Genomic DNA, 13049 nt, shown 5'->3' with positions numbered 1-13049 from the left:
TGCAAAATCCAATAGAATGGGATGTTGTAAATGATTACAAAAATCAGCTCCCAAAATTCAACCAAAACAAGAACAAAATAGGAGGGAATACAAAGTATAGAGTTGTCCACCAATTGCAAGCAATAGATTGCTAAAGTACAATGTTTGCTCTCCAAGACAATGCTAAAAACTCTAACTACATCAATGCTGAAATAAACACAACAATATATGTCAATCCAACTATGGGCAAATAGCCAATAAAGGAAGCTCCCACTACCAAGGATATTTGAGTAGCAATTGAGATACAAAGAATGTAACTAGTAGTGACCAAGCATAGACCATTGGCACCAAAGATTGTTACGAACTCAAAGTGTTAGTAAATCATACATCCCATAAGCATACATCTTATTGACAAACTAGTGATAGAGGTAAGTGCAAATGTCCAAAGCATATAAAATCAAATTAGTCCACAAGCAAGAGTAATTACATCGAAGAAGTATAAGTATCTCCCACTAGAAGAGATTTCAGAATGCAAAGTAAGCAAGCAAAGCTCAAGATATGTACACCAAAGCATTTGAGAAGCCCAAGTGCATCACAAATACATCTAGGAGCATAAGTGTCCAATGAAGCTTTAATACTAGTAAGTGAGTAAGTACGGAAGCTCAAAGTAATTGACCAAAGCCCAAAGACAGAAAATATAGCTCAAATCCAAGTATCAAAGCATGTCATAACCATATCGTATGCAAAAAATATGGTAAGAATACGAAAATGATGATATTAGGCTGCCATAGCTGTCCATGACTTTTACAGGATACTCTATATCCATAAAAAATGGATAAAATGACTATTTCTCAGCTCAATAAGCACTCAATAAGACTCAATTAAGCCATGAGATGCTCCTCGACAAGCCGAAAGCAAGCTAGAATAATTCGAGAGAAGGGAACACTTTATGCATACCTTGGGAGGAAGAAACAATGGCTACCATGAAACCTGAGCTGAAGCAAAGGATGAAGAAGCTTCTCAAATGCTCGCTTTGATACCAATTGAAAGATCGAGCCCAAGTGAAAGCATACAAGCAGAAGTAAGAGCAAAACAGGAGCTATAGTGGAGAGAGAGAGAGAGAGAGAGAGAGAGAGAGAGAGAGAGAGAGAGAGTATGAAAACACCAATAATCACAATGTGTGATCGGCCTTCCCTTATTCAATTGTGATTGAAAGAATAAAGAATAAAGTGACAGTGATAGGTATTTTCCACCTATAGTGTATATGTATGCGGTCATAGTGTGTATAGTAAATATATGGTAGCATAGGTATAGGTGCCTTTACCTCCAACAATATGTGCAATCAAGGCTAAAACTAAGCAAAGGGTAGTTATCTTGACCACCATAGGGAAAAATATCTCATCGAATTTAACAGCTTAACAACCAAATGGGCCTTATATGTTGGCTTAAGACGATAAAGGGTATTCTTTAACTTATATACCCACTTGCATGGCATTGCATGTTTTCCATTGGGCAGTGGAACCAAATCCTACATATGATTCTTCTATAGTGAATAAAACTTAGATGCATGACTCTCTCCCAAGAGTGACTATTACCTCTGCACATAGCCTCTTCATAAGTAAGGGGCTCACAGAATCTATAACCATGACATAATGCATAGAGGACTCATAACAATTAGGAGGACACAAGGCTCTAGTAGATCATCTCAAGTCTTGCTAGAGGGTATGTACATATTATCCTCTCTGTCCAATATCTTGATCTTGCACAATAGGCGAATTTTGCGCCACTATATCACCAACAGCTGCTGCAGGTTGTCTAATTGGGACTTGTTATACAGTAACAAGAGGCTTCTCTTGAAAGATTACTTATATACCTCAATCACTTGCTCTAGTTTCTTATGTATTTTGTCCTCATAAAACACAACATCATGGCTACAAATAACCTTCTAATGAGCATGCGAATCCCAAAGGCATAGCCCATCTCACCTACATCACCATATCAAAAAAAGATGCATTTGACAAACTTTAGATCTAGCTTGTTGTATTTGTCCTTGGGAAAATGGCACAACGCCTCACATTCAAAGGCTCTAAAATGAGAAGATGGGAGAATTTACTAGACCATACCTCTTCTATAACTCTACCATCAAGAGTAATGCATGAGATCTACTAATCAAGTGAAGTGTAGCAGTAACTGCCTTAGCCCAAAATGTATGTGGTAAGCTTGTGTGACTAAGCATAATGTAGACTTTTTCTTGAATAATCCTATTCATGCAAACCATTCTGTGGTGGAGTGTAGGAGGTGGTCAATCAATGCTTAATACTCCTCTCACCATAAAGCTTAAAAACACATGATACATATTCACTCCTATTGTTAGATCTTATGCATTTCAGCCTATGCCCTGACTAGTTCTCAACCATAGTAAGAAAGCATCGAAATGTAAGTAAAACTTTTGACTTTTGCTTTGTGGGATAGGCTCAAAATTTATGCAAATAATCATCAATGAACATAATGAAATACTTAATACCACATATGGACTAACATGGCATGTGACCACAAACATCCAAATGAACAAGCGCCAAAGGCTCACCCATGCACATAGAACCAAAATTTTTATGTGTGTTACAAGTCTGCCTGCCATATAAACAATGATCACATGAATTAAAACATGAAAAGTTTAGGGATGAGAGATACTGCAACTCAATATTTCCATTCCTTTGAGGGACATATACCCAAGATGATAATACCAAAGTGATAGACGTGGAAGATTAGCCACATAAAAAACATGATTAGTAGTGCCATATACAAGGGATAATGACTGACAATCTTGGCACCTCTAGCCAAAATGTATTATGAGTGATTTTCCATGCAGAGTCACCAAAAGAAACATGATATCTAGCATCATCCAAATATCTAATAGATATGAGGCTTTTAGCTAAAGCTAGCATATGGCATTGCAAAACAAATGAAGTATCAATAGCAAATTGCAAATGAATATAATCTATACCAACAATATCTAAACAATGACCATCTCCTAGTCTCACAGAACTTGTGATAGGGCAATAGATATAGAAGCAAGCATGATATTGGGGTCACATGAAAGGAAGGTCTCAAATCAAGCACCCAAAATTGGAAGAAAGGGGACTAAGTATCAATTAGACATCAAGCAAAGAAGTAGCTAGTGTACTTATTAGAGCTATACTCCAATGCAATATTTCCTCAATCCTAATAGTAGACTTTGTGATGCTACGATTATTCGAGATCTTATCATTATCATGAACTTTTTCCTTGCCCTCATCATGTGTCTATTATGGCACATGTTATGGCATTGCTAGTCGAATATGACCTGACTACTCACAATAATGATATGTAAGAGATGACTTGGGACCACCAATTTGCTACAACCTTGCCTATGAGATCTAGACTTTGATTTGCCATGTTGTGTAGCTTTGCGATGGTGATCATAACTATTTTTACCATCGTTACAACCTCTAACAATTAGTGCATGAGTTATGTGGGCTGTATCAATAATCTTTCTATTTACTTTCTCAGTAAGTTAAACACCCTCTACATCTTTGAGTTTAAAACCATATGTAGGGGCACTAGTACTTATGGCAATGCAAAAAGTATCCCATGACTCAGGGAGAGAGAAGCTAGAACATAGCATTGACATTCTCCTCAAAGGTAATCCCCCTATGAAGTAAGCTAGTTGAAAATATAACGAAAGTCATTCAAATGAGAAGACATAACAATGCATCCCTTCATGTGAAGATCCATGAGCTTGTTAAGCCAAAACAATTGCGAAGCAAAGCTTTGCTTATCATAAAGATTACATATTTTTTCCCATAATTGCAATCACTACTCTTAGTCCCGATGACATTAAAGTAGATCTGCTTTGACAAATACAATATGTTAATGGATTTGCATAACTCATTCAAATTAGCCCAAGCCTCTATATCATACTCTTCAGGCTTTACCCCTGCAATTTTTAATGGCCTAATTTTCTTCTTTTGAACCAAAACTTGCCATATCTAGGTTTTTCGATAGTTGAAGTTACTACCATCCAACTTATCTATGTTGAAAATGGGACTATCTCCAGAAGCACTTGAAGTACATGCCATTATAAGTGGAAAGCAAAGAGAGAATGGGCTACTATTATAAAAGTAAATTAGCTCCAAAACCAACCCAAAATTGAATGCAAGAGGTGTGATGTAGTACAATGTATGGTTGTCCAAAAAATAACTGCACTAAAGTGCTCAAACCAAGTGTCTACTCTCAACAAAATGACTCAAAATTGAGTTTCGGCATTGATGTCCATAAAAATATAGTAAAGGAGTATGCATCTTTAGGCAAAAGTCCAAAATGACAAGCTCCCACTGCTAGGGAAATTTGGGTGGCAACCGAGATGTACAATGCAACTAGCAATGCTAAGAAAGAGTGTAAACCACTAACTACAACACCCAAAGCTATCAAGTACATAGATGCATACCAAAGTAATTAACAAGCATGCATCCACCACTAACAACCCACTAACAAGAAACCGAGTATCCAAAGCAAAGGTAGATTAGTCCATAGTAGGCAATATCTACAAAGACAATGTATGTATAAATCAACGTAGCATCCGTATAAACAAGAGACTCTCACTATCTCTAATGAACGAAGCTCTCTGCAAGGAAATGCCTAGGTGCTCCCATTGAAGCAAATTGAATGTCAAAGTAAGCTCAATACATAAAGCTCACAACATTGGGAAAGCCCAAGTACATCAAGCATACATTTGGGAGTAGATACATATAATAGGTCTTTAAGCTTATAACTGAGAAACCAATGAACCAAGTAGCCATTGTAAATAGGTATGTAACCAAGCTTAAAACCAAAGCTCAAAGCTCAACAAGAGTGTAACCATACATGTATATTAGTGATAAGTATCCGTATGTCCATGTAGCATCTTTGAGTAGCATGTAGACATTAAATACATAAGCATTCAAGTTGCATGCTTGTTGTTCATAAGGTATTACAACAATAATCCCTCAAATGGCATTCAAGTTTACATTGTTCCAAATTGTCATAATGGACCCTTTAAGAAAACTTATGGATTTATACAACTTGGCATTCATATGAGTGGCACTATCATCCGACACACCAATAATAATGTGTTTTCGAAGATTAAGTTAACAAACATACTTTAATTACCAAGAATGACTCCAACTAAAATCCGACATTGTATACAAACTCCTTACCTTTTGAAGAAAATCTTTTCATCATTTTTCTCCTTACGACCACTCACCATGTGACCACCATTGCATTTACCCTTAAATCTTCACAACCACAAAAAACAACTCCATATTAAGGGTGCTCATATGCCCACTACCTTTGAAAGAGACATTTTTCATCATCGCACATCTGTTATAGCGATCATTTACAATGATCACCTTTTGCCTATCAATGGCAACTACGATTAAATTTGATTGTTGTATTCTTTGTGTTACCTTTTATTTGGTGTTTTCTAGTAGTAGTTCATCTTTATTGGCTGTCTCTTCCATTATGAACTTATAGTTGCATTTACTTCTTTGACAAGGTGACATTAAGCTCCTCAAAAGTAAGAGGGAACTTACAAAATTATCATAAATAAGGGATACAACCTATTAATAAGCATTGCCAATTGATCACATGATTTTTTGAGTCATATAACAAAGATGTCCATTGCTACTCCTGATGAATTGTTTGATGCAAGTTGATTTTTCAAGTTCTATTTTTCGGAAACACATTTTATTTCTTATAAACCTTTCATAATATTTTCAATCTCACTAGCTTTGAATGCATGGTGTCATATTAAGGACTCATACACCCTTGTGATAGTATATGAGTTTTAGTGATAAGTTGGACATATGCTTTATATAGGATGGAATATAATGAGTGTGGAAGTGATCCATAATTTACATATGTAGTCCTTCAACTTGGCCAACAAAACACACTTGTGGGCAATCTAACCAATCTTGCTATCACCATTTACATGTTGACCACCATCACATAGATAGAAACATTATGTGTTATGCCCTTGTTATCCAATACAAGGTGGCTAAATGTATACACCACTACATTACTTAAGTCTTTCTTACTCACATGAGCTATCTAATCATCCAATCTAAGTGATGTTTTTGGTTAAATTTATTTATATAACCTTAACAACTGTGCAAAAATTGGCATTCAAGTTTTAAAAAACACACTCAAAATATAAAACTAAAATTGTCTATTTAAAAATTGTGTAAACTATGGCTACTAGTCAATCATATTCAAGCTTCATTTGCCCTTTAAATACAAGGATGCTCTCTTATTTCATTCTTATTTACTTTAATGTGCTACTTTTATAAAGTTCCTTTATGTGGTGGGGTAACTTTTAAATAAAAATCTTTGATGTACTAGCCAACATGTGGATAACCGATTATCATCTCTAAGATATCTACAATAAAAGATTCTTGATTGAGGGATACTAGTGGGTATTCTCAAGGATCCTATATTGATTAATATGGATCTACATGCATAGGAATCACCTTTGGTATATTATAGATTAGAAATCTATAATTGCCAAGTTGAAAACCCTCTTTTTTATTGTGAAAAAGTTCCTTCTAAGTATATCTAGTTGCCAAATAGTCCACATTTCTCAAGTAGTCTTGTATTTATTATTTTTAAAGGAAAAATTTGTGTTAATATGAATCATCAAAACAAATATCCCAAGGTATAATGCGAAGTACAAAGCAACCTTGTAAGGGACTTCCATATTAAAAAATATATAACAAGGGAAAGTCTACTACAAAGCTTGCATGAATAACCAATCTTGTTACCAAATCAATGAACAAACAAACAATGCACTCTCAAGATGTGTCCATAATATTCAATACACATTTTTTTGCATTTTCTCTCAAATTAATAAAGTCTCTATTACTCAAAGGTTTTACAAATGGGGTCTTAAATGTAAACCAAATCACACCATAGTGATGGTGTGTCTGTATGGCTCTTGGGCTTCATGCCTTGTCTCTTGGCTAACAATGTGCTTTTGGACATCTTGAACACACTTTATCTTAGACACACACATACTATGCATGTAGTGGTGTGTGTTATATTGCCATGTGCCTAGGATGGGTCTCATTTGTTTAGCAAGGATCTATGACGGAGCATTAGTGACAAAAACCAAAGATTTAAGGTAAAGTGAATTGCATATTTGCTAAAAATAACCTTCAAAATTTGAAGTATGAAGTTAAATGAGAAAATGTCTAGTTAAGCAAATAGTGAATATATAGAATTTGATTAAAAGCCCCCTCCAAGGTTTTTAGTTAAAGGTTTGTGTATTTGCTACCAAAAGTGCCTTGTTTGGGCATTCTAGGGTACGCAAAGATAGCCCATTGTGTGATGAGCACCAAAAAACGATAACTTTTGGGATGTGATATCAATATAGAATATGCTTGGACACTTGTTAGTTAGGTCAATCAATCATTTTGCTAATGTATTAATCTTTGAAACATCTACAAGTTCAAACTGATGATATTGTGGAAATACAAAGTTCAATCTTTAATTCGTACATTTTCTCTTAATATTTGTTCAAGTCATCGAGTCCACAACATTTAATGTGAACTCCCCCAAAAACACATATCAGGTGTTGAATTTCTAGTGGGTGAATATGTGAGGCTCTTACTAGTTATGCTTCTAGAGCTTAAGAAGGAATTTGTAAAATCAAACACACATACTCTAAAGTCAATGTACCATGATTGGCCCCTTTACCCTAGGCATGCACAAATATCCAATACCTGGTATGCTAGGTACCAATTCGTGCATTCATAGAGTAACCCATGCTCACACAAAGCACTTGGAAATGCATCTCCCTACCCACTGGAGGGTTATGCATCCGAACATGGCAGTAGCACAAAGACTCCCTCCAAAGAGAACTCTGGAAGCCTTTGGAAGGCTTTTGGGCTTCCTAACATTTGCAGATCAATCTCATCCTCATGAGGTTTATGTGACGTGAGTGCGTCCTCTCTTTTGGCCTGAAGCAGAGGGCTTTCCTCTATGTCTCTATTGCACACCTGTGTTGTTTGTGCTTGATCTTGTCCTAACAAGGATGGGTTGTCAGACTATGGCAACAGGAAGTTGATCTTGTCATAACAAGGATGGGTTGTCAGACTATGGCAACAGGAAGTCAAGGGCACAAAGCCGGTTGATGCATCATGACAGCAACAACATCTTCAAACTTTCCACAATATGAGAGAGCAATCTTGCAATACTTGAGGCACGTGTCATTACACCTGCCTACATGGACAAATGTATGGAAGAACACCTCAAGCATATTTCACGGTATTAAGCTACCATCAACACATTAATGAAAGAATGGAAGATGATCTTAAGGCTACCATCACCACTCTCATTGATAGTCAGCAAGACATAGTTTACATGTTCCAGCACAAAGTCCACACCCCAACACATTTTTCTGGAATAAGCATTATAATGGTACTACAGTTTGAACAATAACTGCCTTGCAGACAATCCAAGGCCACCACACATCTGACTGTCATGCTTTCAATTTAAATGATAACCACCATGCAAATAGTCCTCATCTGAATCAAAAAGACCAGCATACATCTCAGTGTAATAACCTGTGATAAGAGAGGGTAAACCAGATATAATGGGACACAAGGTGATACTCAGCTGATGCAGCCAAATACCCCAAAAAAGGTTGCAAAGTTCTTTTGCTTTAAATAAAATGCTTCTTTAACCAATTACAAGGTAGTTCGAAACACCTCAGATACTTTCAAAGGGAAGGAAGGATATCTGTCTTGAGACATATTAACATATACATGAAGTTGCATGGCTCCAACAATCCCCAGACTTCCCTCCACAAAACTTCAAATTATTTTCAATCAAATCATGGCATGCCTACATTATGAGTCATCTTTGACAAGATATAAGATAATGGAGGAATAACTACACATAGGGTACACATTACTGTTTAGGAAGTGGCTGTACTGTGCAATGGCGACCGCTTTGTCTGGAAGGTCTTCAGATAAGAAATCATAGGGTACAGATTTACCTGTGTCTACAAAGGGTTGCCACTTGAAACCTTGCCGATCAGGTAACATCACCATCACACCAATGTGGCTTGCATTAAAAGCAACATAAAGTTCCTTGTATGTGTGGTCCACCTGCATTACAGGTGGCAAAACCAAAGCTTAAGTGTGCCAGTTGTGGATCCATACTGGAAGACATGTAAAGGAAAAGCACTCACTAGTGTGAATGCAACAAATCGGCTTGCTTTAGACCAATCTGGTGTATCAGGAATGACCCCATGCCATTGCAGCCTTTCTGCTGTAGGAAAGTCTGACAAGCCCAATGAATCACATTTCCTGCAACAGTGGTAAATTGTCAAATCAACAGAGCTGCGAGGCAAGACGAAAGGGCCAAAGGAGGAAAAACAGTCAAACTCAAGTACTTCCGAAAATTTATCATGAGCCTTGCGAAGCGATAAAATCCACTTGTATCTGCCTCCTTTTTGTCCCACCTGAAATAGTTTATCTGCAAGTGCATTCCACTGATTAACCTCCCATGTACCTTGAAAGCAAAGAGTATACAATTGCTCCACAATATCATAAAATTTGTAATATTGCAAAGCATTTGTATCATTGACTCCCATTGTTACTCTGACTACTATCTAATTAAGGGCACAGAAAGAAGCTATCTTAGCTAACACTTCACATGTCTGCCCCAGTAGATTATGAAGTAGAAAATATAATTTAAGAGACACAATTCTTCTTTTGGCTTCTAACAACTGTCAATAACCTTGTACAGTCAAGCATGACAAGAAGATATACGATAACATACATAACTGTCATGGCAATATGTGTTGTTATTGCCTCCTTTTGTGTGAGCATATTCATCACCCATGGTTATCATGGGAATCCCCTGTCAAAAACCAACCAATAAATCACCACAAAATCCCTTTATGTTCACAAAGGGATTCTGAATATCATAAACAATGAAGTTTTTAGTACATGCTGATGAATTATTCTGATTACTTGGCAATACATTAAGTTATAGCCTAGGAGATGAAAATCAGAAGAGAATCCTTGTGCCTTGTGGCATATGTGCACAAATGAATGCACCCCTCGTGACCCATTGTACATCAAAATAATGAGAACATTCACTTGAGTGAGCGGGTAAGTGTGTGCTAGAGTTCCCACCTCTGTTAAAAAAATTGACTACTAGTAGAGGATTGGTGTCTTCTTGAAGATTGAGTTGAGAATCCTGTGGTGGAGGAGAAGGTAGTGCTTGAGGATTAGGAATCTGATTTGGCTCTAGTTCTTATTGGCTCCAGGAGATCAGCACCAGCAAATTAACATAAGACTCTTCTCCTGTCTTCATAAAATTTGAGAGATAGGGTAATTTATACCTGAATGGGTGTTTTTTGTGGTGCCTGGTTTTCACGAAGCCACTTTCATTCATAGATTGCAATGTAACTGTGCCTAGGAGGAAGCTCCACTGTTTTATGCAAATGAGATGCTACATGTTTTTACTTTGTTAGCCAACCATGGCTTACGAGGGACTTATTAAACATAAGTGATGTGCGCAAGAGTAATCTCCACTGCTTTATGCAAATCAAATGGTACATGTTTCATGTTCGTTGCCAACAAAGGCTTAATAGGGACCTGCCAAACATAAACGCCCTAGCTTGGATGGAAGTACTTGACTTTCCATTGGAAACACCAGCATTCTTGCTTTTGAGAGAGAGAGAGAGATTGATGAACCGGTTTTGTGTGCTCCGGATTTGCCTCAGCAAGTCTTTGTGTTTCTTGCTTGCAGGTTGATGAGTCTTTCTAGTTCATGCTTGCCACTGCCAACAATCTTATGTCTGATTATGTTCATGCTAGTGAGGGTAAAGCGAGCTCATTACTGGAAGGGATCATGTAGTTGCTGTCATGGGAACTGACCTAGTTTTACAGCAGATTGCTGCCTTTCATGAGAGTGCAGCCATCCTTTATTTTACAGGCAGGACTCCTTTGATTGCTCAGATTTGCGCTTGGTTGTAGTCCATGCTTGTGAGTGATGATGCGCATCATGATGATGTTTTTGGGCAAGTGCAAGCTCTTCCCGTGGAAGAGATTTGTGATGGACTGAAGGGGGTTTTTGAGGTCCTTTTTCATACTCTGGATGTGCGTGCTCACATTATGCAACGTATCCCCTTGTTTTTGGATGGTCAGCTGGTCCATATGGTCCCATGGAGGCCTATGGCTCAGTTTCAGGATCTTAGGCAGGCATGCCCAATTTGGGTGGAGGTAGTTAATTTTCCTACACATCTTTGGAGACTTCTTCTTTCTTTGGTGTTGGTGGAACCCCGTTTGGCCTCCTGTAATAGGAACAAGGCTTGTATGCTTTGGGACACTAGGAAACCTCGGCCTACTGAAATTCGTTTTGAGCTCCCTGGGTTGTAGACGTTGGTTTTTGAGCTCAAATAGGGACATTTGCTAGATACTGCTTTTCATGTGGCCAATTGGGCCATTTTATTTCTAAATGTGATAGTAGCCCTAAGGTTTTGCAACATTCTTTGGACCCTAACATGGATATGTAAGAGTGTGATCCCCAACCTTTGACTCATCAGCAAGATGTTGCTCCTCTTGTACCTCTTGCCCTGCATGGACATGATAATGGAAATAAGGATGTTTCCCAGGTTGGTATTGAGCACTAGACAGGATTTGCCTCCTCCGGATGATTCTTGGGTCATTGTCATTAAACACAATGCTTGACACACGAATCTCGTTTGACTCCTGTTCACCCATCTCCTCATCCTGTTACTTAGACTTTTCAATGCAGAGGTAGGGGTTTTTACATGAAACCTCAATCTTCGTGTGTACCTGTAGTTGGTGTGGTCGATATGTTTTCCATTCTCAACAATAGTTCCCTTCTCGTGCTTTGATTGCTAGTATGTAAAGGGCGGACCTTGTGGATGTGATCCGTAGTGAGATGAAGAGATTTCATGCTACTAAAGCTACAGGTGTTAAAGGAAAAGCAATGATTCAGTAGTTCTCTCTCTTTTTGTTTATCATGAAACTTGCTTTATGGAATGTTAATAAAGGCATTTCTTCTGCCAGAAGCAGTATTGATTGTGAAGAATTGTTTTTACTGGTAGTTGGGATGTTCTTTGTGCCATGGAGCACAAATGACATGCTTTGACAGCAACTTCTTATGCATATAAGGATTATACAATGTTTTTTAGTGGACACATTCCATATTAGTCCTTGCAGTTATCCTTGCTTTCTCACGATGCTTGCGGCAGATTTCTAATGCTGAAAATTATATATGAGGATGAAGTTTTGTGGCTAGTGGGCGTGTATATTCCTTCTACTGCTCGAGAACGCCGTCAGCTTTGGGATGACTTGCATTGCCTTTCCATGGCTCATCAAGGTTTTGATATGGGTGATTTTAATGCATGCGTATCTATGAATCAGGTGACTTCACCTCACTTGGTCATGGATGGTCCTTAGCATTAGGCTTGGGATGCACTAGCAACTGTGTCTTTGAAGCAAGACATGTGGTCTTGGATGCATCCTTCACAGTCTGGATATACTTATCGCTCTCTTCAACATCCAGATACTTGGGCTAGACTTGATAGGATATACATTTGTTAGAGCGATTCTTTTCTTCCAACAGTGATTGATATGTGGGTGGAGCGACAACATGTCTTGTTAGATTACTATCCCTTGGTTTTGGAATTGACTCATAGGCCGGTTCATGCCTTTAAGGCTTTGCTTGCTTGTTTGCCTTTGTGTTTCAATCAATCTTCTTTGTTGCAAAATCAGTTTTTAGAGTGTATCCAACAATTGATTGCTTCTTTTAGCTTGAGGGTTCTATCTGGGGGTATGGAAGCAAAGGCTATTTTTAGGGATAATGCACATGCACTATCCCGATAGTATGATATTCAGCATGCTTCTTATTTTCGAGTTGAATTGCAACACTAACAAACTTTGTTGGCTCACTTGTTGTCTCTGTATCAGTCAGGGGATACTACTGATGACTTGGTTACATGCATTGAATGG

At 37.8% G+C, this 13049-nt stretch overlaps 1 protein-coding gene across 1 annotated transcript in view; it reads right to left on the bottom strand.

The window, feature by feature from the left end:
- Window positions 1-8408: 8408 nt before the first annotated feature.
- Window positions 8409-13049, bottom strand: part of ISA1 (isoamylase 1) — a 223980-nt gene continuing 219339 nt past the window's right edge. The window contains exons 15-18 of the mRNA XM_087680237.1: window positions 9841-9921; window positions 9452-9534; window positions 9248-9365; window positions 8409-9164 (exon numbers count right to left, since the gene is read on the bottom strand). Of these exons, the coding sequence (XP_087536363.1) occupies window positions 8904-9164; window positions 9248-9365; window positions 9452-9534; window positions 9841-9921 (543 nt within the window). The 3' untranslated portion in view covers window positions 8409-8903. The remainder of the gene's footprint in view (window positions 9165-9247; window positions 9366-9451; window positions 9535-9840; window positions 9922-13049) is intronic.

Source organism: Lygodium microphyllum, chromosome 1 (genome assembly GCF_053477565.2).
Source record: "Lygodium microphyllum isolate KBCC chromosome 1, Lygodium_microphyllum_v1.1.10, whole genome shotgun sequence".
Lineage (NCBI taxonomy): Eukaryota > Viridiplantae > Streptophyta > Polypodiopsida > Schizaeales > Lygodiaceae > Lygodium > Lygodium microphyllum.
The sequence above is the reverse complement of the archived record's forward strand: the minus strand, read 5'-3'. Positions and strand labels throughout refer to the sequence as shown.